Source organism: Teleopsis dalmanni, chromosome 2 (assembly GCF_002237135.1).
Source record: "Teleopsis dalmanni isolate 2A chromosome 2, ASM223713v2, whole genome shotgun sequence".
Lineage (NCBI taxonomy): Eukaryota > Metazoa > Arthropoda > Insecta > Diptera > Diopsidae > Teleopsis > Teleopsis dalmanni.
Genome location: NC_051847.1, coordinates 1,502,874 through 1,527,827, shown reverse-complemented (window position 1 = coordinate 1,527,827; position 24,954 = coordinate 1,502,874). Strand labels below are relative to the sequence as shown.

The 24,954-nt window shown below is 33.1% G+C and overlaps 1 protein-coding gene across 1 annotated transcript in view; it reads right to left on the bottom strand.

Annotated features, from left to right (window-relative positions):
• LOC119680163 (protein CBFA2T2) overlaps nt 1–24,954 on the bottom strand; it is a 45,122-nt gene that overhangs the window by 3,894 nt on the left and 16,274 nt on the right. Inside the window, exon 2 of the mRNA XM_038092854.1 lies at nt 9,342–9,438. Coding sequence (XP_037948782.1) covers nt 9,342–9,438 — 97 coding nt within the window. The remainder of the gene's footprint in view (nt 1–9,341; nt 9,439–24,954) is intronic.

The window sequence follows — 24,954 nt, the reverse complement described above, 5'->3', positions numbered from 1 at the left end:
ATATTATGTTGTCTACGAGAAAGTCTGTAAAGTTTGATAAGCATTGGATTGATGGGTGTAGATTCTTGCTGGCAACAGTTAACAACATTTTCTGTAGGCATTTAGCACACAGAATTTATCATAAAGAATAGTTGGTGATATAAAAGTAACATTGTACGGCTTGTAGGACTGCATTCACAGCAGTAAAGCTAAATATGCGAATAAAGGTTGCGATCTTGAAAATATGCTAAGCTATATTCATATTGATTTGTGATATTTTCTACAAAATAATCCAAAATTACCTACAACATTTCAAACAATGTTAACTCTTAATTTAAAAAAACGGATCGAGATTAAGGTCGGCTTGAGATTGTTTGACAGCTCTAAAATATCGTTTTAAATAAAATAATGATATTGAAGGATATTACAAGTTCGATTAAATAGCCTGCATAGATTGATCGGTACAGAAATACTGCTACTAGTAAGTTATTTTTGAAGAACAGTGTTATTCAAAAAACAAATATTTCTCTTCAAACGTACACATTTATCTGAGATTTAGGTTTGTGTGCTTGCAAATTATCTAAAAAAATTAAAGAATTTACACAGCTTACCAAGAGAGTACCTAACCAATGTGTATTTGAGAGATACACTCTTAGGTTGGAAGTTTCCTCTTATTAATATCGTAGAAGTTGCAAAAAGGAAAAAAAATAGTGGAACACCTTTCCTATAGCTGTCCTGCTCTAGTCAGAAGCGAGCAAACTTCTTAGGTAACTACGTCTTTAGCTCTCCCATGAATGTTAGTAATTTAGATTGATCGCCATAATAACCTTACTCCAACCGTTCAAAGTATCTAAGAATAATTGTGCCGATGCTAGCAAATAGAACAATTTGTGGAAAACTTTACTTGTCCCTTTTATAACAATTTTGAAATAAAGAAGTGTTTCTTGGCAAAAAAATTGAAAATGTTTTAACCAATGATGTTTAAAAAAATACTTTTATAAAATTTTAATAAATGTAGACTTATCATTTACACATCTCGTTTTATCGTCATGTTGACATTTCTTGATAACTTCAATAACAATTAAATCTTATCAGATTTTTTAAATAACAAAATAAAAGTATTAAAATTAATAGCCAAATTATACACACTCCCCCTCTTGTATTTGTAGTGGCACAAGTAAATTTTATTTAAGCAAAATAATGCATTCATGACGAACAATGGAAGGCTTGTATAATTCAAGGATGCTTCGTCCTTTTCTTATGTCACTTGGAATTGCAACACCAAATGCAGCGTCCTTACAAAGCAAATATACAAAAGTTGTAGTTAAAATTTTATTTTCAAATTTAAGCAGAAGTAACCAATGTATATTTTAAGGACTCTCATTAAACAACTTTAAATTGGATTAAAGCAGCTGAGGCATTTGACCACACACAAATAGTTAGGACCTCCGCACAGCGAGTGAGGCTTTCAGATTTGGACAGACAGTAGAGAAACCAGTAAAAGGGACTTTTAAATTGTGACACCAAAATAAATATAATCAGATATGCAGGATATGTAAAGGGTTATGATTGAGATTGCTATGGTTACAGAACCCTGCTTAAAACACAGAAACATGATCCATCATGTCAAATGAAATTTCACCACAAAATTGTGCAAATAATGCACAAACTTTTCTGTATGGTACAAACAATATACAGGGTAACTATGAGTATTAAAATGTACAGTGTAAGCTACAATCTAACTTTAGAAAAGAAGAATTTATAGAACACATCTAAAAATCTAGTAATTTCTTCAAACCGGCTTCATCGTAGTCCATTCGATATCGAATTTTAGTCAAATTGGTTATGTGCAGACTGTTTGTATTCAGCTAAATCCTGAACTGCAGTCAATCACAAAGAAAGCACACTTATGGTGTTGCAATTGATTAAGAGTGCGACCCATAGAAGACTTAATTTCAGGTTTAGCAATACTGACCGCGGATTACAAAGTATAAATTATAAGTATAAGCATTGTTCATTTTATAAATTCAAGCTAAAAATTATTCCAAGACACCCTGTATTGAACATGCATTAGTTTATTTGTGCTTATATAATGAGCAGTCGGAAGATTCTATCAGAGTTTCAAGACAATCTTCTGTATAAACAAATTAAAGAGGCGATAAAAGGAGTAAAAACAATTTCACCAGGAAAATAACAGAAATAAACATAATGCAAGGAACGATATGGAGTTGCACATACCCAAGAAAACAAGAAAGCGCACGCACGTGCATGATTACACAAATTTAAATATATATATGTGCTCTCATTGTCACATTCTTATCCATAAAAACCCAAACATTATACTCCTGGGTACTCAGAGCGTGGAGTATGTCAAAATGTGAAATGTAAACTTGCTTACGAGAAAAAGTGGCAAAGTAGAGAACTTACGACATACCCCAAGCGCACAAGCATGGTTGAATGGTTGGGAAAACACAGTTGCAGCTGTATCCACAATTATTATCGCAAAAGTAAACTGAGGGGATGTAAAGAAGCAAAGAATTTAAAAAAAGGATCTTTATAAAAAAAAAGTTTACTGCTCCAACAAAATAAATGTTGTCATTGAGGATGCCATCATTACCATCGAACTCAGCATCATTGTCGTTCTCATCGTCAATGGCATCATCAAACAAAAAAATTTCCATTAGCTTGTCCAAACAATGTGGAAAAATGATGGGATGTATTATGGATACGTAGTGGGAAAGTGCTACAGCTGCGTTGTGCAGCTCTTGGCTGTTATCTACCGCAGTGACATGGATGCTGCACAAGGAATGAGAAGAAACTGTGACCATTTCGAGATAAATTAAACTGAAAGAATTAAATTAAGATTATTTGATGAATGATATTTTAAGCTTAAAGTGCGTGAAGTGTGTAGAGTGGCAAGAGGTGACGAAGTTGTTGATGAAAGCAGATTGAGTGATGTACGCAAAGGTAATTCAATTGAATAGAGATGCAATTGTTTAGAAATATAACACATTAGCGCATTCAAATTGATGATATATATTAAAAAAATACTGAGGAAATTCTAAATTCTCCATAAATGGAAAATTTAAAACAATATAAAAAGAATTTCTGCTGTTATTGTTTACTATTTTTCGAAACCTCTCTAATAAATACATTAGTTTCTATTAAGTAAAATAGTCACTACGGTCATATCGACGTTAAAATCAAATTTAATGAAAAAATGCTATTCAAAAGCTTAAATTTTCAATGAAAAAGAACAAGTTTAGATATCAGAAGAAAGATGTGTTACGTGTAGATTTTGGACTTAGGAAGCTTTTAGATTAAGAAGGATTTATATTATATTCAAGGCGTGGCGTCGCATTACAGCAAAGATAGAGATTGAATAATATTAATAAATTCTGTTAAACAAGGTATATAAAAATAAGATGCCACAAATAATATGACAATAATAATATGTAAAGTCCTTAAACTATTCTAATATTTAATCCCAAAATAAATTTGTCCAAAGTATATTTGTAGTGTAAAAGGAGTAATTACTATTGTTTCTCAATTTTGTGTCCTGTAGGACATTTGTCTCTTTTTTTTGTTGTATATTTTAGCTCTTCGAACAGTACAAATAGCCATTTACATAAACTGTCATTGTTCACTTTGCTCTACAAACCGCAAATAAATTTTAAGATTTTTTAGAACTCCTTTTGGTTTGTTAAATAAAATTGAGCAAAGCATTATTTTTTCCAAATAAATAAAATCAGCAACAAAAAGTTTGCTAGCAACTTTTCCATAGCCGCAAAATCCATGGGTCAGCCAACAACATAGCTGCAACCATTCAAAACCCAAAATCTAAGCTAAATAGTAGCAGCTGCTTTATGTTTAACTTCCTCACACTGCGACAGCTTCCACATGGTGCGATTAGCAAAGGAAAGGAATTGCTCTCCTCTGCCTCGCTGCTTCTAAGCCTCCCAACTGTACATGGTGCGGCAGTCTGTGACCCGCATGCAAAGAGTAGCTAGCGCTGGAGGTCCCCTTTTTCATTCGTACTCGTATTTGCAAATTTCTGTTGACAATTCACATATTTTCTGAAACCTGATGTTAGCCATTTTCCAGCACATATCCAACACAACGCTCAATACACAGTTGGGCACTTTTGGCTAATGCCAATGGCACTTTTGTTGGAGTACGAAAAACCAAAGAAAAAAGCACACAAGGCAACCCAAATTCCCATAGTTGCCATTTGTGCTCCGTAGTTTCCCGTATTTATAGTATCAGAATAGGGTTACGATATTTTAGTTCGGTGCTCTTTTTTTCAATAATTTTGCTTATGGACACAAGTTGCACAGCTGCGTCCATATGTTGTGTGCATAGTTTGTCGCTGCTTAACAGAACGGAATGGGTCAGGCATTTGAATTTGGTTTAGAGAGAAGATGGGCAGCAGCCCATTCATTTGCCTCTGCAGCACTTAGTGGAATTTAGTTCAGCAGGAAAAGCAATCACTTTTGCAAATATTCATTACGCCATTGAGACAATATTGATAATGTTGGTGATTATAAAAGCAATGATGATGTGAATGATGTGTATGTGAACTACACATCATGTGTAAGCCGTTGGCTATGATGAGATCCATGTAAACAAGTTCCCAATTCCAGATAAAAACGTGTAGCTATGGGCAGAATTAAAATCGATTGGGTATATTTACTGACAATTAAAAATTGTAAAATAGTTTTAAATCGGTATATTAGTTTAGAATATATACTAAGCAAAATTTTGGTATCAATTATGAAGTAGGTAGGAGTAGATGTAAGCGGATACCTATTATTATTATAATTTTTATTTATTATTGATTCAAAGAGATTCGAATTTCATTTAAAATCTAAATTGATAATAACATATTTGTTGTTTGTCAGATTGGCAAAAAAATGTGGTACATATTATTAACATTGGCACTCATATAAATTCTTCTATAATTAATCTTCTGTAACTTATAGCGCTTCTCACAAATATGTACAGATTATTTGATTTGCTACCATTTAACAAGACTTTAACTTTAACTTGTGTAACAGAAACAATATTCAATAGAAACATATTATTAACTCCCTTTGCTTTCGTTCAAAAGTTGTAAATTTTTTAAAATTTTTAAAATACATCAGTGGTAGATCAAGGAAGGTGGAAGCATGCCATTGTCAGTAGATGTTTTCTCTTTACATATGAATTTTTAAATTTTTGTGTTTACTTTGAAATGGACTGTGTATAATAACATAGCTTGCTTACCACTTTAAAATATTAACTGATTAATTTTGTGATATTTAACAAACTAAAAATCGTATAGGCATGTATTTATTTTCCTTATCTGCTCACAGCAAGAAAGTATTCAGCTTCAACGCCCTAAGCAAATAGGTTTCCAAAAACCGCTTAAATAAAATTACGATAACCAGGAACGAAGCCAAGAGGCAGATAAAAATAATAAAACTTATAAAAAACAGAATTGTATTCAAAAAATTATTTACAAAGTAACAATGCGCTAAAATGCTAACAACAAACTTAATTATGTCTGCCTTTACATATGAACTACACAAATAAACCCACACCAGAAAAGGATAACAAAGGAGTACTACAGAGTCCCTCGGAGTACTACGGGGAGACAAACAAACATTAAAAAAAGTTCAAAAACATGCCACAACCATTTTGGGAAAAAGAAAAAGGATAAGGGGACGGAAATATGTAAACTACGCTGAAGCGGAATGTTCACACACAAAATGGAAGATATTTCGGGCATTCATTGTTGGCATAATCAACATCAACAAGGCTATCAACAACCGCCAAGGAACATCATTGCATGGGAATTTGAACATTAACAGCAACACGTGCTTTACGCCACGTTTGATACTCGGCAAGGCTCGATGCTGCTGCTGGAGATGAAAAGGCTGAAGTTGCACACCCCAATAACTCAACCAACCAAGAAACATGCTCTCAAAGCGGTGCCGTGTAGCAGGAAACACATCAAGCGAGTTGATGGGAATCATAGCGAGTGTCAGCACGCAAGCTTGCCTGCTTCTGTTGCAAACTGAAAAGTGAGTTAAAGTGTTGAGGTTCGCTGTGAGGACTCTTGGTCATAGTCAAGCAAAAATCATCCAAAAAGAAGCAATCATGAACATATAAAATAACAAAAAAATACAAAAATAAACAGTAGCGGCGCTGCTACTCTTACTCGTATTTTGGGAAGAAGCAGCAGCTTCACGCTTGAAATACTCACAGATGATTTTAGACGCACGGCAAGGATAACAGAAATTCATCATGTTGGGAAAATCTGCAACAGTTGTAATATTTGCGGAAAAATTTAGTAAAAGCAAGGCGAAGGAGTAATTGTGTCTTTGATAAGCTTCTCAAATGCACAAAAATGATGAATTAGTGAGGTCCGTTTGCAAGACAGCTGGAATGGATGATGAAGAAAATGGAACGTGAGATTTTAAACATATTTTTAATAGTAGCCAATTTAAGAGTCATGTGTTGTCTTTGGAAGTTGAAATAATTTCTTTTATTGATATGAGATATATTTTATTTGCAACTGCAAAAAGATTAATTCAAAATTTGATAATAAACTTTGAATAAAAAACAATTTACAATAAAATTTACAATAAATTTACAATAAAACAAACAAAATACCATGAACACAGGAGATATGTGAAAAATGCCAAAGATTTACTTTCAAATCAAAGAGGATACGACTAAATAAGTTTAAACTAAACTACAGTCGGTCAAAACTACATTCACCGAAAATACTAGGAGTGCTGAGAATGCTGTTTAATTGAACCTTTAACAATCTGAAACCTGCACGCTCTGATAACGTAAAAAGACCTTGCTGGTTCAAGAACCCTAGGTAATTTATAGACGGTTTGCGGTCTGAGCATAAATGGATACAGATTAGTAATCGTTGAGGGAATTTTTTGTAAAACTCTTTTTTAGAAACACTTTTGTTCGAGCATCAAAGCTTTGGTTCCATACGTGAGTACTGATAAGAGAAAAGTGTTGTACTATAGTACTTTGAAAGTTATGATAAGCAGTTTTATTTAAAGTGGTTCGTGGATTTCTTCATCCACGTTATTATCAACTACTGATATTCACCCAAGGTATTTGAAGGATAACAATTTTCTACTACTGACCGATGCCAACATAAAGTACATGTCTATCGTTTATAAAAGAGCTGATCTATTCATTGCCTTTTAGATACCAGGGTGTGAATTGTCATAATATCCTGGACTTAATGATTGAAGAATGACTGGTATTCTACACAGTTTAGTTGTGAAGAATTTTAAAAATATTCCACATTTGCTTTAAATATATTTCATTAATTTCAGAAATTCATAAATTCCTTTAAAAACCCCGTTTCTCCGAACCCCATTCCCCAAATTTCTTATTCGCATTTGCGGCCATATTAATGCGTGCCTTGTCGCAGTATCTCATTTAATTTTATTTATGTTTTATTTATTTTATTTTTAATACATTTCGAGCTTTGTATTTTGCATTGAGGTGTGTGCGATTATTTATGTTCTCACTGTTCAAATCACACCTGTTTGCTTCTCATAATGGACTCCTAAACTAATGCGATATAATCCACTTCGTACGTATGAAATACAAGTGTTCACCTAAAAAATCTTGCGCCGATTGACGAGTAAAGCAGAATATTACGAGGCATCTGAAGTGTCGAGTAATTTATATTTTATTTTCTGTTCTTTATTTATTCTATGTTTCTTTCATTTATCTTGTTTTATGACAATACAACAACAATACAATCCGCTTGAATTATAAATACAATTAATTTTCATTAGATTTTGTTAAGACAATTGGCAACTAACAAAACCACAATCATGCTAAATCCATTTTATTTGTTACTTGATGATTCAAGATGATTGATAAAGAAGTTTTGTTTAATTATTTATTTTTTATTAATTAAATACAGAGACATTAGGGACAGACTAATGCAAGACATTCAAAATATCTTCCATCAGTTATTCAGATGGAGTTATTTCTTGTATACAACAGCTGTTGTAGATAAGGAGGATCAACAGTATATATCTGCATCTCATTTGGTCTCGTTTAAATAAGAAAAAATCTACACCGTGAGATTACTGAAGGGTTACATTTAATAAGTTAACATATATTGAAATGCAATGAAACTAAATAACATTTGATGTCTATAAAGAGATATTAAATATATATTTTTTATTTTCAAATCTTCATTGTGTCCAGCCAATATTTGCAAAAAGGAAGAATGATGTCCGATTATATTTCGAAAAGAAGAACAAGATTTTTTTATTTAATTTGATCAGTTCACTTGTTAAATACTTCTTTTTCTTTTAATATATATAAGGATTTTATTAAATTATAGGTGAAAACTTTCTCCCCAAGCTGCACTCCTACACTGGCTATGTCACTCTATTTCTACAATTATAGACCTCTAAAGAATCCAAATCAATACTGATAAGTGTTGACATTTTATTTTTAAAATTGATATCAATTGGAGTTATTTAGATTGTAATAAAATTCCAATTATTAAAAAAACTTCTACACCAACACTAATCAGTATTAATTGTTTTAGAATTAATAAATATGAAGATGCGAACATAGTATATCTAAAAATAATCCAAGCCTAAGTCATAGATTATATCAAGCATAACTGTAGTTTGTTGTGCTGACTGTGTCATGCTAAGTTTTAAAATGAAGACATTGTTAACAACTAAGAAATTTATTTTTTTAATAAATTTTTCAAAAAAATAATATCAAATAAGACTGAAAATCGTCTACAAAGATACCAGAACTATTATCCTTCCCAAAGATCGACGTTGGCGATATATTAGAAATCATGCAAAATATTCTGCAGAAAAATAGATTCGCTCCTTACAGTCAAAAACATTTTATTGCTAGCACCTCAAAGATATTAATAGTTTACAAAGCACTTTTATTTCATACATTTATTCAATCCAGGAAAAACCATTTAAAAAGTACCTCAGTTTAAAGATTTTTTTTTGGGAATATGGAATATTTTCATAAAAAACTATGAATTTTGTGAACAAAAAAACACTTTTTGAAAAAGAATTTGGTACTGCATATCTAATAGGAACTATTATAAGACACTCCTTTTTAAGATACGATGTTTTTATAACAAAAATTTTCTTTCTGGTATAATTTAATTGGACACTCTGTACCTCGATTAATATTAATAATGAACCTCTCTTCAATTTCAAAATTTAATTAATTTGTCTTCTATTCTTTTTTTCATTTTATAATGAAAAATAAATAAGGTCTTGAAATTAATCAATTTTATAAATAAACCACAAATTTCTTAATAATTATATCAATTAAATATTTACATTTATTACGTCGACTTGAATTTGTAGATGCTGTTGCCTCATATGTGTCCTTTTCTGTAATTTCCTCCTTTATAATAGTTTTGCCGTCCAGTGCCATCTGCAAGAAAAGGAAACAGTAACGTTAGATAAACAACTACAGATATCTGATTATATTATGTATGTCTTTATTATATATTCTAATATTTATATAACTATTAGAACTAATAATATGAGGATCCCATCCCGTTGAATCATGTTTCTTACACTTTATTTAAAAATTAATATCTTGACTATATATAAAGATAATACTCAATGGAAAAATAAGAAGAAAGTTAAGACGTTTGATCACACTTTTTTAATGAAATATAGAACTCAGTATGAATTATACACGGATATTATATTATATACAATATTACTCTCTATATATGTGTGTTGTATTGTATGATTCGAACCGTGATAATATTAGTGTTGATGAGATAAGAATAATATTAAGATGAGATGAGAGACAATAATATTACATATCCCATATATTTATTAGATTTACTTTTGTGTTTTTTTAAAAAAATAGTTTCTTTACTAACGACAGACTATTAAAAATAAAGTACGTAAGCGATATTCCGTATACGGATATGTAACTGTTTTATTGTAAAACAGAAGTTCATTTAAAATGTACTGAAGGGAATGTCCTTAAATGTGTGTTTCCTAATATAATTTATTCATATAGCACAGCTAATATGTGCACCGTAAATTGTAAAAGCAGTTCGGGTAAAACGCAGGAATGCAGGAAAAGTGATACCCAAAGAGTTAGAACTCTTTCGCTGCCAACTTTATAGTTCCCACAATTTACTTTATCTCTGATTAACATCGAATTTAGTCTGTAATTTTAGTTTTTGGAACAAGTTTATTGTTTGGTGCTATGTTACAATGTTGTTTTCTTCGTTATATTTATTTTTTATCAATTAAAGTTAAATGGAAATCGCGCAAACAAGTGATAAAATTCTCACATTAAGAAATTGGGTATTTCAGATTAAATCGATGTCTGACATGCAAATTAAGTGCTGTACGGAAGCATTCGAACGAGGTGAAACTATTCGCGTTAAAAAATTCATTTAAACAAATACGAAAAACAGCAAAACATATTTTTATATTGTTCTGAAAAGTTTTAATACTCGAACTCGCATATTTTAAAAAGCTTCCATCACCACTGAAAATAAAAATAAAAATTCATAGAAATTATTTTAAACATATCAATTTGGTGTGTAACACAAGCCACGTGTAAAGACTCACTCACGTTGAAATGCTCGCCTGCAGAGCCAATGGAACAGTAGCAGATTGGCTAAAAGGCAAACTGATTGCATCGAGAGCAGCTGCCAATTTTGCCAGCTGCTACCAATGCTTCTGCTGCTGCTGCCACTGCTGTTGTTGCCGTTATTGTTCCTGTTGATGACTGATTGCAATTTACAACATAAATTTTGCTGCCAATGAAATCAGTGCTCAATCAAAAAATGGCCAACAAGCCATAGATGGAAAAATTTTTGGTATTACCAACAACAACAGCAACAAGAACAATCAGCAGCAACAGCAGTGGCAGAAGTACTATTAGCAACAGCTGCCATGACTAAATAACCTGCAAAGAGGTATTACGGAAAAGCAGGGAAAACATTTCCGTTGCAAGATATTTCCATTTTCCTGTTTGGACTGTAACACCTGCAAACATAAATTGCTTTGAAATTACTTTTGCAGGTGAAACCTAAAAGTAGAAGAAGAAGACGTCGTAGAGAATAGAGGCTTTTTTAATGGTATACAAATTTAGCCTGTCATGTCGAAATAGTTTAACACTCTACAGTTTCTGTATTTTAAAGAGAAGTTGTTAGTAACGATGTTAGTGCTTCAATATTACTAAAGTAATATTTGAATTCAAAATCATTTGAAAATATCCATGTGGTCCTATTGAAAAGAACAGGAACAATTGCTTTAAATTAGACTATTCCGTTAGGCACTATTTTCCAGAAAGATATATGAATATTATATGATAAAGTTAAGTTTGAGTGGCAGTCTTCTGCATCAAAGCACAAGTAATGACTTGTTCTAATACCACGGATGATACACCATACTTACGCCAGACATTTATCGAACTGTGTTTTTTGTAAACAATAAAAAGTTAATTTTGCATTTAATTGTGTTTGTATAATAAAATGTTTGCTGCGAGATCCATAAGATAGTGGCAAAAAGGCTTATGTGTCCAGGTTTCAGTTTATAAGTTTTATAAACAAATCAAAAAAGGCTAAGTGAGCGTTAAAAAGAAAAAACGCCCTGGATGACTATTGGTATCAGCTGATGAACAAGAAGCCAAGGAAGACAAAGATTTGGTGCTCAAATATTTTCGATTGACAATCAAAGATCTCGCTGATAATGTTAATATATCATTTAGATTTGTACTGATCATAGTAACTATTTTATTTATGACTGAACTGAAAAATTTCGAGTTTGTGTAATTTCAAAAGAAAAGTACCTGTATTTGGAATAATCCAAATGTAGTTCTGTCATGTTTCATAGTAAATAAATAAATAAATTAAAGACGGTGTAGTTCTTCCTAAAGATTTAAGTTGCCTTACAAAATCATTTTTTATTGACTACTAGATCACCTAACAAGTTTTTTTTAACGGCTTTAACTATACCTTTAAAATGATTCTTTTTATTTTGCTTTTTATATTAAGATATCATCGCCATTTATATATTCCATATATTCCATATATATTCCATATATATTCCATATATATTCCATATATTCCAACCTCTGTATACATACATATAAACGGACGGTAAAATGATCTTATATTAAAATTTCTTGATATGACCGAAATTTTAAATTTTGCAGAGTTCTCCACTAGAAATCTCCATTAGACACAGTTAGAAACCTTCTGAACAGCCAATCTCATCTATCTTATCACGTACCTATCATGGAATACGAGTTTATAACAAAGTCATGCTCTCCATTAGAATAAGCCTTCTTCAGCGCGTATATAAGGACGAAGTGACCGACAGCGAATGTAGTACTCGATTTACCCACGGAAGTAAGCTTTTTCATTCACCTGCACTGGCAAGGTTCTTTCGTAAAAGAAGCCCCGAAGTATAAACAAAACGTAGTAGTAGAAGCAGCACACATGGCGCTTCGAGCTAAGGTGAGTTGAGTGGATATCATCGGTTCGATTATCAAAATCGTTTAGAGCAGAAAGGCGCACATATGCTGCGGTTTCTCAATCGACGCTTTCGCGTCACCCCCGCACACGCACACACTCAAGCGCAACGTGTGCGTAAATTTTCCGCGTCTGCTGTTGTCGGCATGAATGAATTTCTTGCAAGAAATGACGTGGGTTGGTGACCGGCATTTTAAGTTCCGTGCTGTTTAACAGGATTGCAGCTGTTTAACGTCAGCGCGAACCGAGGAGCACGAAAATTTTGTTTAGAAACAAATTTCGTCGCTTCAACATTTTCGAATTTTTAACAACAGTTCTAACCGTTTTGTGTTGTTCCTTGTGGCTGATGTTGTTGCTGCTGTTGTTGTTGCTGCAGTATCTGTTGTTGTTGTTATTTCTTAATATTAAACAGCGCCTTCGTCTTTCAAAAAATGATGAGCGATTTTTCGCTGGAAGTTCATGAAAATATTTTCTATTTCCCGCCTTAGTTTAAAGTATTTTTTAAAGCGTTCGAAATTCTTTCAACGTTAATTCACTTTGCAGTACATTTTCCTAAAAAGTGTTGTCTGATGTTAAGCAGAAATCTTATGGCTAAAAAGAATCTTAATTAAGAGTAAATATTTTCAAAATAAACGAAAAAACAGAGGAGGTGTTCTTATACGCAACTAGATAGAATAGATGTGAGCCAACATAAGGTGTGATTTTTGAAGATGAAGCAGAAGAAGAAGATTTCATAACAATTTAAAACAACATAAAATTATTTGATAGATTTGTTAATATTAAAAACGCCATTGATCTATAATTTATGCACTTTTTCCCACTTCTCTTGCAGAGCTGCTGACATACAAAAGCAGCAATCTGTAAACAAATAAGACTACTAAGAATGCTAAAAGTTTTTTATTTAAATAGATGAATATATTGTATATGAATAAAAATTATGTGGAATTTAAATAGCTTTAAGGTATTTCACTTCATCACAAATAAAAAACTCCCAGAAACGAGATTTTTGATGAACTAAAAAGAACCCACTTTGACTTATTTTAAGATCGTAACATAATGAGATGTGCTAAGTTGTCATAAGGCTTTGCACTAAAAGTTTTTTTTAATTATATTATCGAAAATACTAAAAAATCTATCTTAAGTACAATTTTTTACCTTGGTTTTAGCAAATGAGTTTGGAACTACCAAACACATAGACAATACAAACAACTTAAATCAAATGAAGAGTTAATACACTTTAACTTGTGCCGTTTAAAGAGCCTTTAGACTTTAAGGACTACTAAGACTACTTACAGAAACAGTGGAAGTTTCGACAAACTATATCGCTAAAACTATAATGCAGAGTTTTATTTTGCGAACGATTTAAACTAACAATATTTTTCTGATTTAAATATGACATGACCGGTATGACATGGCCCAACAATAATAACTTAAGAACAAAGTAAATGTCGGATCTTAAATGCTTCACGCTCTCTACTACTCCACAGCTGTGTGAGTATGTAGTACTCGCCTATATTATATTACAGCGATTAAAGTTACCAAAATAACTACTTAATAAGAAACTATTTTGAATAAAATAAATCAGTGTTGATGGAAAAACTTATGTTGTTCCTACTTAGATTTTTTCCTCAAAACTCTCAAACAACCAAAACATGCTGTGTGTGTGTCCACAGGAGAACTTACCATAAACTCATTATAAGATGTATAGCAAAAACGGTGCGATCTGCTGGATATGCAGTAAATTTATGAAAAAATATATTTGCTACGGAAAATGAAGAAAAAACTCCATAATGAAAGACAAACAACTTGTGCCAACAAGTGTTGTCAAGCAACAGCAACAGAAGCTGCAGAAACAGCAGCGGTAGTGTGGCAATGTGGCAGCACTGGCAGCATCATTTTTTCTTGAAACACTTTTCAGAACGACACTTCAGTTTAACACAAAGGCACTACGAGAGCTATGAGTGGTTCAAAGTCAAAAACTACAACCACCATGAGCCCCCCTTCGAAGCAGTATTGTACCGAGCATCCAGCAGCTCAGCTCATCAGTCGTAATAATCCAAACAAAAGTATATAAAAAATATGAAAGCATGAAATACAACTGGCAATGTCAGCTGTTGTTGACAACACTGTGCAACAACAGCAACAGCAGCGCACATAATTTTCGTTCCTTTCGTAGAAATCCGTGGCAATAGGAACCATGTTGCATGCAGCATGCCTGTGAGATGGTGCGATTGCCTTCCCCGTAGTGCCACAGAAATGACGAATGAAGTGAAATGTCAAAAACAACACACAGCAACATATTTCGTTCATTTTTTTGCTTTTTAAATATCGAGCAATAGTCACAGCAACAATAACAATTGCCATAGCACAGAGCACTAACAGCAGCAGCAGCAGCAGCAGCAGCAACAGAGGCGGTTAAATTTTGCTAAATGGATAAATTTAATTTTAAATGAGAATTTTCGTTCGAACGACAGTCAGAAAAATTAAGTCGGCAGCACTACACTCTGCCGCCTACCCCTCGTTGCTTGACGGCTGACGGCACCCGTTACCATGACTGTTGGTGGCTGCAACACTTGTGCCCTTCAAAAATTTTCATCGTCGAGAAAATGGAAAATGGAAAATGTCAACGGCAAAAGTACACACTACTTGCCACAGCCGCCAACAATTCAATTGCTGAGAAAATAATTACGTTTTGTTGCGCAGTGTGTGTTGTGTGTTGTGTGTTGTGTGCTGTGTGTCGTATGTTGTGTGTATGACAAAAGGTTCACCAGGCCCAACGCTGAAGGAGACGTTCGGGCACATGGAGCCGCGTATAGTTGGCATGTTTGAAGTGAACTAAAGCACAGCTTGGAGCATATCATTACGTACAAAATACACAATACGTCGCAGCCTGCCGACAAATGTGTGTGTGTCTAGTGTGTGTGTGTGTGTGTGTGTGTGTGTTATAAGTTAGTGCACAAGTGTTGCCAACTATTAAGCGCACAATTTGCCAGCAACTGTCGTTGTTGCGTTGTAGTTACTATGTTAGCAGCTTTTGCGTTTATTGTTGTTTTTAATGTTCTTGGTTGCACTGATTTTTTATATAATTTTTTTTTTTATTTAAGTAATTTCACGTGCATGCATGTTGGCGACAGGCGAAAAATGATTTCTTTCCCCGCAGGTGCTGATGTTATTCCTGCTTGCCGCTGTTTAAGTCATTTTTCTTTTACAAAATATTTCGTTTTGTGTTTTTGCTTTTGTTCTTCGCAAATTTGCTCCTGTTTTTGACAGTAAAGGTGAGCACGAGATGTGGCGTTGGGGGCGAAGTGTATGGAATTTGTGGAGTGTGTGCCATTGTGTAGGATAATTCATATTTTAATTATTTCTCTTAATCCATTTAGTGTTTACACAGCAAAAGCAATTTCAAAAAAAGTTTTCCTTTTAAATGAAAAAGGAAATACAACAAATACAGATTATACAAATAACCAATTATTTTTAAGTTTTAAGCAGGAAAAATTTAAAATCGAAATACTGACAACATCGACAACATTTTTTGGTTGAAGACATCAAAGGAACATTTGGAATAAAATTAATACAACTAAGATTCTACTTAGGGTCTCCTTACCATACTTCTATGTTACAGTCATCGTTACTACATCTAAATAATTGACGCCAAGCCATCTGAAATCAGTTATCACTTACCAACTCAGCATGGTATGCGATAGTCCAAGATCCTACTTTCATCAACATTTTCGAAACACAATTTACGAGTCATCGATTGGATTATATGTCAATTTACATATATATAATTTACATACAGTAGTTATTTCGGGCAATCAGCTTATCAGCTTTCTTAAAAGTTGATTTGAACATCTCAAAACCTCAGTATTTCTTTGAATTTTCTCTCATGAGTTTTGGTTCTATCGTACATATCGATCAATTTCAGTCTACTTAAAAGCCCATATTTGGCTTCTATATATTAGTATCAGGAGAACAATTGTCTTGTACTAGATTATACATATTATAGTTTTGAAAGTAAATGTAAACAAGAATCACATTTGATTTAAATTCGAACACATTATAGTTGTCAATAAATTGCTTGGACTTTCGAAAAATTCTATAAAATATTTTGCAGTACTGGATCCTTGTAAAGTATTTTTCGATACCGTATCAGTATAGAGGTTGCAATAAATCAACCATAACTTTACAGGTATTCGTTATCAAAACATTGATAATTTGAAGATTGTCCACATAAATACGATCATTCAGATAATCGGCCAAAAAAGCAATAGTGACAAATATGACCTCGATGATGGCTAGTTTATATCACCAAAATTTTAAATTATACGGTTTGTGAAACACATATCTCCCACATTAACATTTTCAATTTCAATCCAAAAAAAGTAGCGATATAATGGTATATAACGATATATATAACGGTAGCGATATAAATTGATAGTTTGTGTCACACTTAGCACATGTTTAGTACACAATATATAGTGATTTCTAACGGATGGAAGGATTAATCGATCGTTACTTGTAGTTTTCCACTCCCATATGTGTCACATATGTGGTTACCATAAAATTTTTTTCGGTAGACTCCTGAGCTAATGAGTAAAATCAATCCGTGTTTATTGCATCTCCAAAATTTCCCTTCCTTACTCAAGTTAAGCACTCAAGTTGTGGATCCATATATGAGTACTACGAGAAAGCAGTACCTTGAAAGGTACTGAAAACTTATCATTGTTTATAAGTTAGTTTACATACAAAACAGATGTCTAATAACAAATTTGAGAGATATAAATTTCATATATAATAAATAAAATTTTCATTCCATTTTCCACCTACAAATTATAAGTAATCTAATTTTCTGTATGATACTTATAGGCAACTATTCTTAAGCAAACTGCGTCTGATATTTATATGTCTGCCGCCAAAATATACCTAAAATAATTTAAATCATTTCAAATGCTGTCATCTTGTGCGTAGCACAACAAGCTGGCACTATTATTAACCCTTTTGTGTGCAATGTGTGCAAACACGATACAATTAAAATTGCTGTAATAACAACAACAAGAACAGTAATGGTCCTATAGGCAAAATAAAGAGAGCATTTATCGCTATTGCGGACTTCACCTTATTAGTGTCCTCTCCATAAGTCGTATAAAGTCCTTTGCTGATAGTGGTTGTTTGGTCACAGGTGCCATTGCCAGCAGACGCAGCAGACGGAGCACAACGCACGAATCAAATTCCACATTAAAGACACATTGTGCACAATTATAAGCGCACATTTGCCTGCTTGTGACACTGTGAGCTGCTAGCCGGCTTCCTCCACAGCCGGATTGTCTGCTGGCGGCGTTATGTGCATGTCCTGCCGTCGACGCTGTAGCAACAGCAGCTATTCAGAGAAGAGCTACCAAAAGGATAAAGATGTGCACTTTAATGTCCTGCCAGAGGCAGCTGAGCACATTTTCTTTGTTGCGGTGTTTGTTGTTGTGTTTGATTGTAGTTGTTGTGGCTGGTTTAACTTTATAATTTCTCCGATTGTTGTTTTGTTTTTTGCTGCGCATTTTCGGATTTTAGTTTTCACTTTTCATGCCAAGAATTTTCAATTTCAAAAAGCTTCGGCTGTTGTTCAAGGAAAAAGAGTAAATATAGAACATTTTCTTATGCGCTCCTGTTGGCTGAATAGTTTTCGAAAAGTTGTCTGAAAATCGTTTTTGAATTTCCATGTCTGTTTTCAATCCAATTTCAAGAAATTAAATTACTTTTTCATTTCTCTTACTTAAGGAGGGCAGCGCCGCATATTTGCACTGCCGCATGGCCACCGCTTGCGTATCTCTGACAGCAGCTGATGGTGCACAGCTGTAGCCCATATGCAACTTTTAGCTGCAGAGCATTTCAATGTTTTTCCTCGTTTCACTTACTTTTTTCTTATTTTCCAAGCCTTGTCAGTTTCACATTTGCTTTAGTTGGGAAGCGCTACACTTTCAACTGAGCACATCAGTTTACACAACCGTCAATCAGTCCATCACTAAAAGATGTTATTGCTTATATTTATATCGCCATTATAAAAGCGCAATTTCAGAGCAAATGTAAAACAGATACCACAATCTACAGAAAATTGATTGGAATACGTAGAACTGAATAATTTATGCGCAATATAAATATTTTTTTGTTTTTTGCTTTAAAATTGAATAATAAAATTGTACAAAAGTACAAATAAACATCCTATAATTACTCGAAGTCTATCAAAATATATGTTAAAAGGATTAAAAAGCAATTTCGGAGAGTACAGATATAGTAGAATCATAGATACATATATGAAATATACTCAGATAAAATAAATATTGTAATTTCGCTACTAAGATTTCCTAACAGATTGTGAATAAGTTTCTATTGGGAATACTTAATATTTATAATTGTTTGCAAACTTGATATAATAAAAAAAAACTAATAATAAAATGTGATTTATAAGATATGCATTAACAGTTAAAAATTGCAATTATTCAAGGCAACTGCTCACTGTTTTTATAGCATCTAAACTCCAAAAAGGTGCATACACGGCGTCTTACTTAGTGTTTTCATAAAAACAGTAGATAGTTATCAAGCAAGTGATCAAAATAGGAAAATACAAGTTAAGAACACATGTAGACCGTAACGACTGAAGTCAAATCTCTTAGAAACTGCAGCAAGCACCATAGTTCAGGAAGAATATGAGAATACAAATAAGAAATATACCTATATATAGACGTTAACAATTTGAGTTAACTTGTTTGGGAACTGCAGCAAGCACCGTGGTTCAGAAAGACAGTGGAAAATCAAGTGAGAAATATATGTTTATAGACAGTAACAACTGTAGTCAAATCTTTTAGGGAAAATTCTTTTCTGGAAACAATTCTTTTGGGAACTGCAACAAACACCATGGTTCTGGGAGAGACACCCCCATGTCTTTGACCTACATTCCTTATGCTCCGAAAAGAGTCAGAGGAAATATTATCAACTATGTTTTCATGCTATAATTACTAATTCCATAGAAAATTATTTTCTTCGTTAGAAGTAATATCCACATTAAAACTATCAATTGTTTTCATGCAAGACAATTATTTAGTACCTAGAAGTACTGATACCGGAATATCAAAGTATTGCAATCATTTCTATTGCCAAATATCAGCAAATTAACTTTGCAAACAACTGTAATTTACCCTCATAATAAACTTTTTCACATCTGAAACGTGCAACGGAACACCCCTAAAATAGAAAAAAATTTACATAAATTGATACAAATATTTTTCATATCAGGAAGCCAAAATCACGTACGATAAAGTGCAAAAAACTGAACCGAAACGAAAGGATTCACCAACGCACATCTGCTCGAGGTAACCTCAAATGTTATTTTAAATGGTCTTTGGTTAAAAATTTATTTCGTTTTATATCAACTTTAATTTTGAAGTTTTTTCCATTGAAGTCACATGGTGACAACCAAAAATATTTTTGATGAAAGAACAAGCAAAATCTGCAGAGCTAAGGACAGCGCATACGTAGAAAAGGTCAACTAATTTTCTTTTAAATCTCAACGCCATTTGTGCAACACTGAACGCGAACATAAGCGCCCAAACATAACGCCCACTGCAATGCAATGAAACCAACTTTTCCTCCGTCCGCACCCACACACAGCCTCATATGCGCTCTGCTGTTGCCCAGCCTAATTGCATTTGTCGCTGCACGTTGTCCTCTGCTGTAAATGGCATTTAATGACACACATCGTTCGTGTGCCGGCCTGGCTATGCGATGTGCGCGGGTTGTGTGCACGCTACGTGGCATTGCTAGAGCACATTTGTAACCACTGCCGCCAATCTTGCATATATTTGCCATATATTTTGGTATCATTCCTTTTCTATTTCCTTTAATTTTCTCTTCATTTTTGTTTTTTCCTTTTTCTTTTTCTATATTTTTGGTGCAAATAAAATGCTTTCATACTCAAATGTAAAGGTATGCAGTGTTACTGGCGGCTGCTGTTGTTGATGACTTTGCATTTGCTGTAGTTCTCGTTTACTTTTTTTTTTTGCTATTATTACTTGGTTGCCACTGTAGTTGTTGTAGTTGTTGTAGCTGTTGCTGTTATTAGTGGCTGTAGCTTTAGCTCTGGTAATGATGGTGGTGGTATTTTGTATCAGTGGCCGCAATGTCTGAATGATTTTGTGCCATTGGCAACATATGTTGGCACGTGTCGACCGCTGTTGTTGCTGTTGCTGTTGCTGTTACTGTTACTGTTGATGTTGATGTTACTGCTATTTTTTTTGGTGTTGTTATACTTCTTTGTATTGTATAAATTTTTTTATGTTTTGTTTGGAATTCAATTAAAAATGCGAAATGACGACAGGTGTAGTTGATTGCTCATTGGTTTTGTTAAACAAAAAAAAAATGATTTTGGTGTTCCTGAGCTGATGCTACTATATAATGTGATTCCGTTCATTATTGGAATTTTAAATATAGAAAAGTTCAACACTTTCACATTTAAATATTGTCAATATAACGAAAACAAATTCATACATATACTCAAATATATTTCAATTCAAAAAGATATAAAAATTCAATTTTATTTTTTTTTTAATATAAAATCTAAATCAAAGAAGTAAATTTATTGTTCATACTTAAACTCAATCCACATTATATCATTTTGGAAAAAGGAAATACATATAATTTACACATTAATTACAATCAACAATCAATCAACAAAGAGGAATTAAAAATATTAACTGTTCAATATATTCTCTTAACGTTTGCATTATAGGTATATTTTTCAATAAAGTTTATTCGAAATTGTATCAATACATGTCGCACTAAATTTAAAATATTTAATTATAAGGTCAAATATTCACCATGATCTCAAAATGAAAATGTTAATTAACATTTCAACAATTCTGCTAATTCTGTTTCTGTTTGATTTTTAAACTCGGCATGCGTTTGAAAATGCCAAGCCACAAAAAAGGTGCTCTAAGATGAACGTCAACACCATTTGCTAACACTCTTTCTAAAGCTATTAATTAATATTCTTCAAAATTACAGTTCACCTCACTTACCCTTATTGATATAAAAGTATGTATACGATTTGAGACTTCTTGCAATTAGCATAAATACTTTTGTAAACACAAACAGAAATACTCTTAATTAATAGACGCGATATAACTAAACAACACATACCAACACATTCACACACTTCTTTCTTTACTTTTTAATCTTAATTGAGATTTTACTCAGCTGTTGAAGTTTTCTCCCTCCCACCCAACCGACAGCTTTCGTAAACCATCATAAAATGACGTCTTATTAGTACTTTTTAACCCTCGCCCCACTCACGGACTGCTGCTGTTTTTAGTTCAATGAATAGATTGTCACGCTGCAATGTGCCCAACATGCCATAAACTTAGGCCTTTGAACCATAATTAGATAAAAATCGTCATTTACCGTCATCATTTCATATGGTAGCAACGTTTAACGTCTGTCCGTCTTCCCCTCTGCCCATCTCAACGACTAACAGTTTTGCGCCAAAGGAAAAACCATTTCACATTCAACAAAAACAAAATGCAGAGAGCGAGTGTATGAATGAAAGCAAACAATACACAGACTGTCAATTTTCTCAAAGGTGATTCAAATATCAACAAAAACAACAACCACATCAATTACAACAACTAAAACAACAGCAATGCGAAACAAAATTTATAAACAAATTCCTGATATGTTTTCATAAAGCAGTTGTTGTTGTTTTTCGTGTACACTTTACATACAATATATTGTATATTATTATGTACTTAAATTATGTGAGAAAATGTGTGAAAAGACGTCAGCTGACTAAAAACAGCAGCTGGGAGGGAAAATCGTTATAAATAAAATAAAACAGAATTAAATAATAACAAAAAAAATAAAAAAAAAAACTGAATGATAAAAATAAGTTTAGTAAAATTTGAGGGTAAAAAACAGGACGTTTCTTACTTAGCACCCACGCCTACTTACGCACGAACTTAGCCTGAAAGCCTTTAGAATTGGAAAAATATAATCAGGTAAGAGACAAGGTTAGAAAGGTTTCTACAGTGCTTAAGTCCGATTGAAAACTCAAATTAGTTTTAGTGCTTTAGATATAAGGTAAAAGTAAAAAGTTTTTGAAGAAATTGTACTTCTAGCAACCTCAATAGAATATAACCAGTTATATAGATTTTCACAGGAAATAATAATTAACTATTGCACTTATCTAGAAATGTCAATTTAGTGTAAAGTAGATGACAGTATACTGGATAAGACAGATTTGTATTTGATGACGTTGTTACCATGATTACCACGATTGTGGTAATTTTTTGTTTTTATTGTTTGTTTAGAATTTTTTTTACATTTTTTTTCATGTTTTAAATTCTATTTACTAGCACTTTTTAATGTTTTTTCTTCTTGCTGATAGCTGTTAGATGAAGCTTTGAATTTATATTATACATCAGAGGTCGGCATCATCTGCTTGCATGAATAGAGTGCTGAAGTTTACTTATTATCGTGAATTAAATTAAATATTAAAAAAAATGTATTAAGTATGACTTAATTGGCTACGAAATTATTTTAAGCATTGTAACCTTTAACCCTTTAAATTTGCTTTGTCAGTACTCTCAAAAATATTGTAATTCTTAAAGTATAACCCTAATTTTCAATGTCAGCAGCAAATCTTCTTTCTCAAATACCATTAAAATCATTTTAAATAATTCAAGTTCTTTATATAACGATCAAAAATATTACCATTCGCTGAAGAGGGTCAACAACTATTTGATTTTTATTAAGTGAAATAAAACCTAAACAACTGGCTTCAATCTGAAATAAGGGATATTATTTCAAAGTCACGGTTCCCTGCATTCCAACTACGAGGACTGTAACAAATTGCGAAAATTTATTTCATTTTCTAAATGATTGCAAACTACATTTTCAATTTTCTAAGCCCTGAACTTTCTTTCCGAAGAGAAAACAATTTGGAATCAATTCCATCTGAAATGAGATTACTTGGCTTCCAGTGCTTTCAAATTGAAATTGAAAACAGAAATTTGAAAAATAATTTTGTATCTTAAAGGATATTAAACATACAAAATGCATAAAACAATAAATTGCACATGTTGCATTCTGCATTCCAAGCTGGCGGGGCTGGCGTGGCTGGCGTGGCTGGTGTCTACGACTGCAACAACTTGTAGCTGCAGCCAACAAAATTCTTGTTGCTGGCTAACTGGCAAGCCATGTAATACAACAGATTGGAGCAACATCACTGGTGTATGAGGGGACGAAGAAGAGAAGCATAGCTTACCAAATTCTTGCGTATGCAACTGCCAAATATGAGGAAAAAATCAATTGATTTTTTCATAATGCAATTTTCTTAGAAAAATAAATTTCGTTTCTGTTTCTGTAATTTTATGCTGCATTTGTAATATTTGTGCAATATGTTGCCAACACTGGTGTACCCAACAAACCATATTGGCAACATACACAAAAAAAGAAGGAAGCAGCGGCGGCAGCAACAGAATTTCAAGTATCAACAAAATATTTTGGAAATGGAATAAAATGAGTTGAGTATAAAGTATTTTACTGACAACAGCAGGCAGGCAGGCAAGCAGGCAGGCGGGCACGCAGCAAAGTAAAAGGCTTAAAGGCAATAGGAAGTAGGGTTTCTTAAGTACTTGGTGTCTGCTACATTTCGAATCTATGTTGCATGCTGCCACATACGACATATGCGACACTTTATGTCAAGCGACAGCACTCAGTATGAATTGTAGTGTTTTTATTTTAATTTCGTTGCTTTTGCATTACTCGTGTGTCATTTCAATAATACAACTACTGAACCAACAACAACGCCAACAACAAATTTATAGCAATACAAGACTTACACAAATTTGTTTGCCCATAGATTTTTCCAAGCAGAAAAGTTTGTCCAACTGAAGCTGCACTGCATGAAGTATGCTTAATTTGGTAGTGGCACATTTGGCATGTGCGCCCATATTTCTCTTACCCACTCGTGCTAAATTATTTCAGTGCTGCCAAAGCTAGCAGAGACGCTGACGACGCAAATGGATTTAGCTCACTTTCCATACATTTTTATTTCATTTGGCTTCTTAATATGCTCTGAGCAATTGTTTTTCTACGATGAATCTGAATCCGAAGCTGCAGCGCACACTTCACTCCACTCCTTCGTTCGATACTACAGCACTTAGTGTTCCTTTTCGCTTTTTGGTGCTACTTGCGATTTTTGAGCAGCTGTGCTTCATCTGGCATTTAGAAATAAGAATTATTATGGCAGCGGCAGCTGCTATCGCCAGAAATAGCAATAACAGCAACAGCAAGGCGAAGGCAACAACAACAGCTGCGATAAAAATGAAAAAAATCTCTATTAGTATAGAAAAATCACTGCCAGACAATTTGGGAGCTAGATTAGGAGTGGGGAT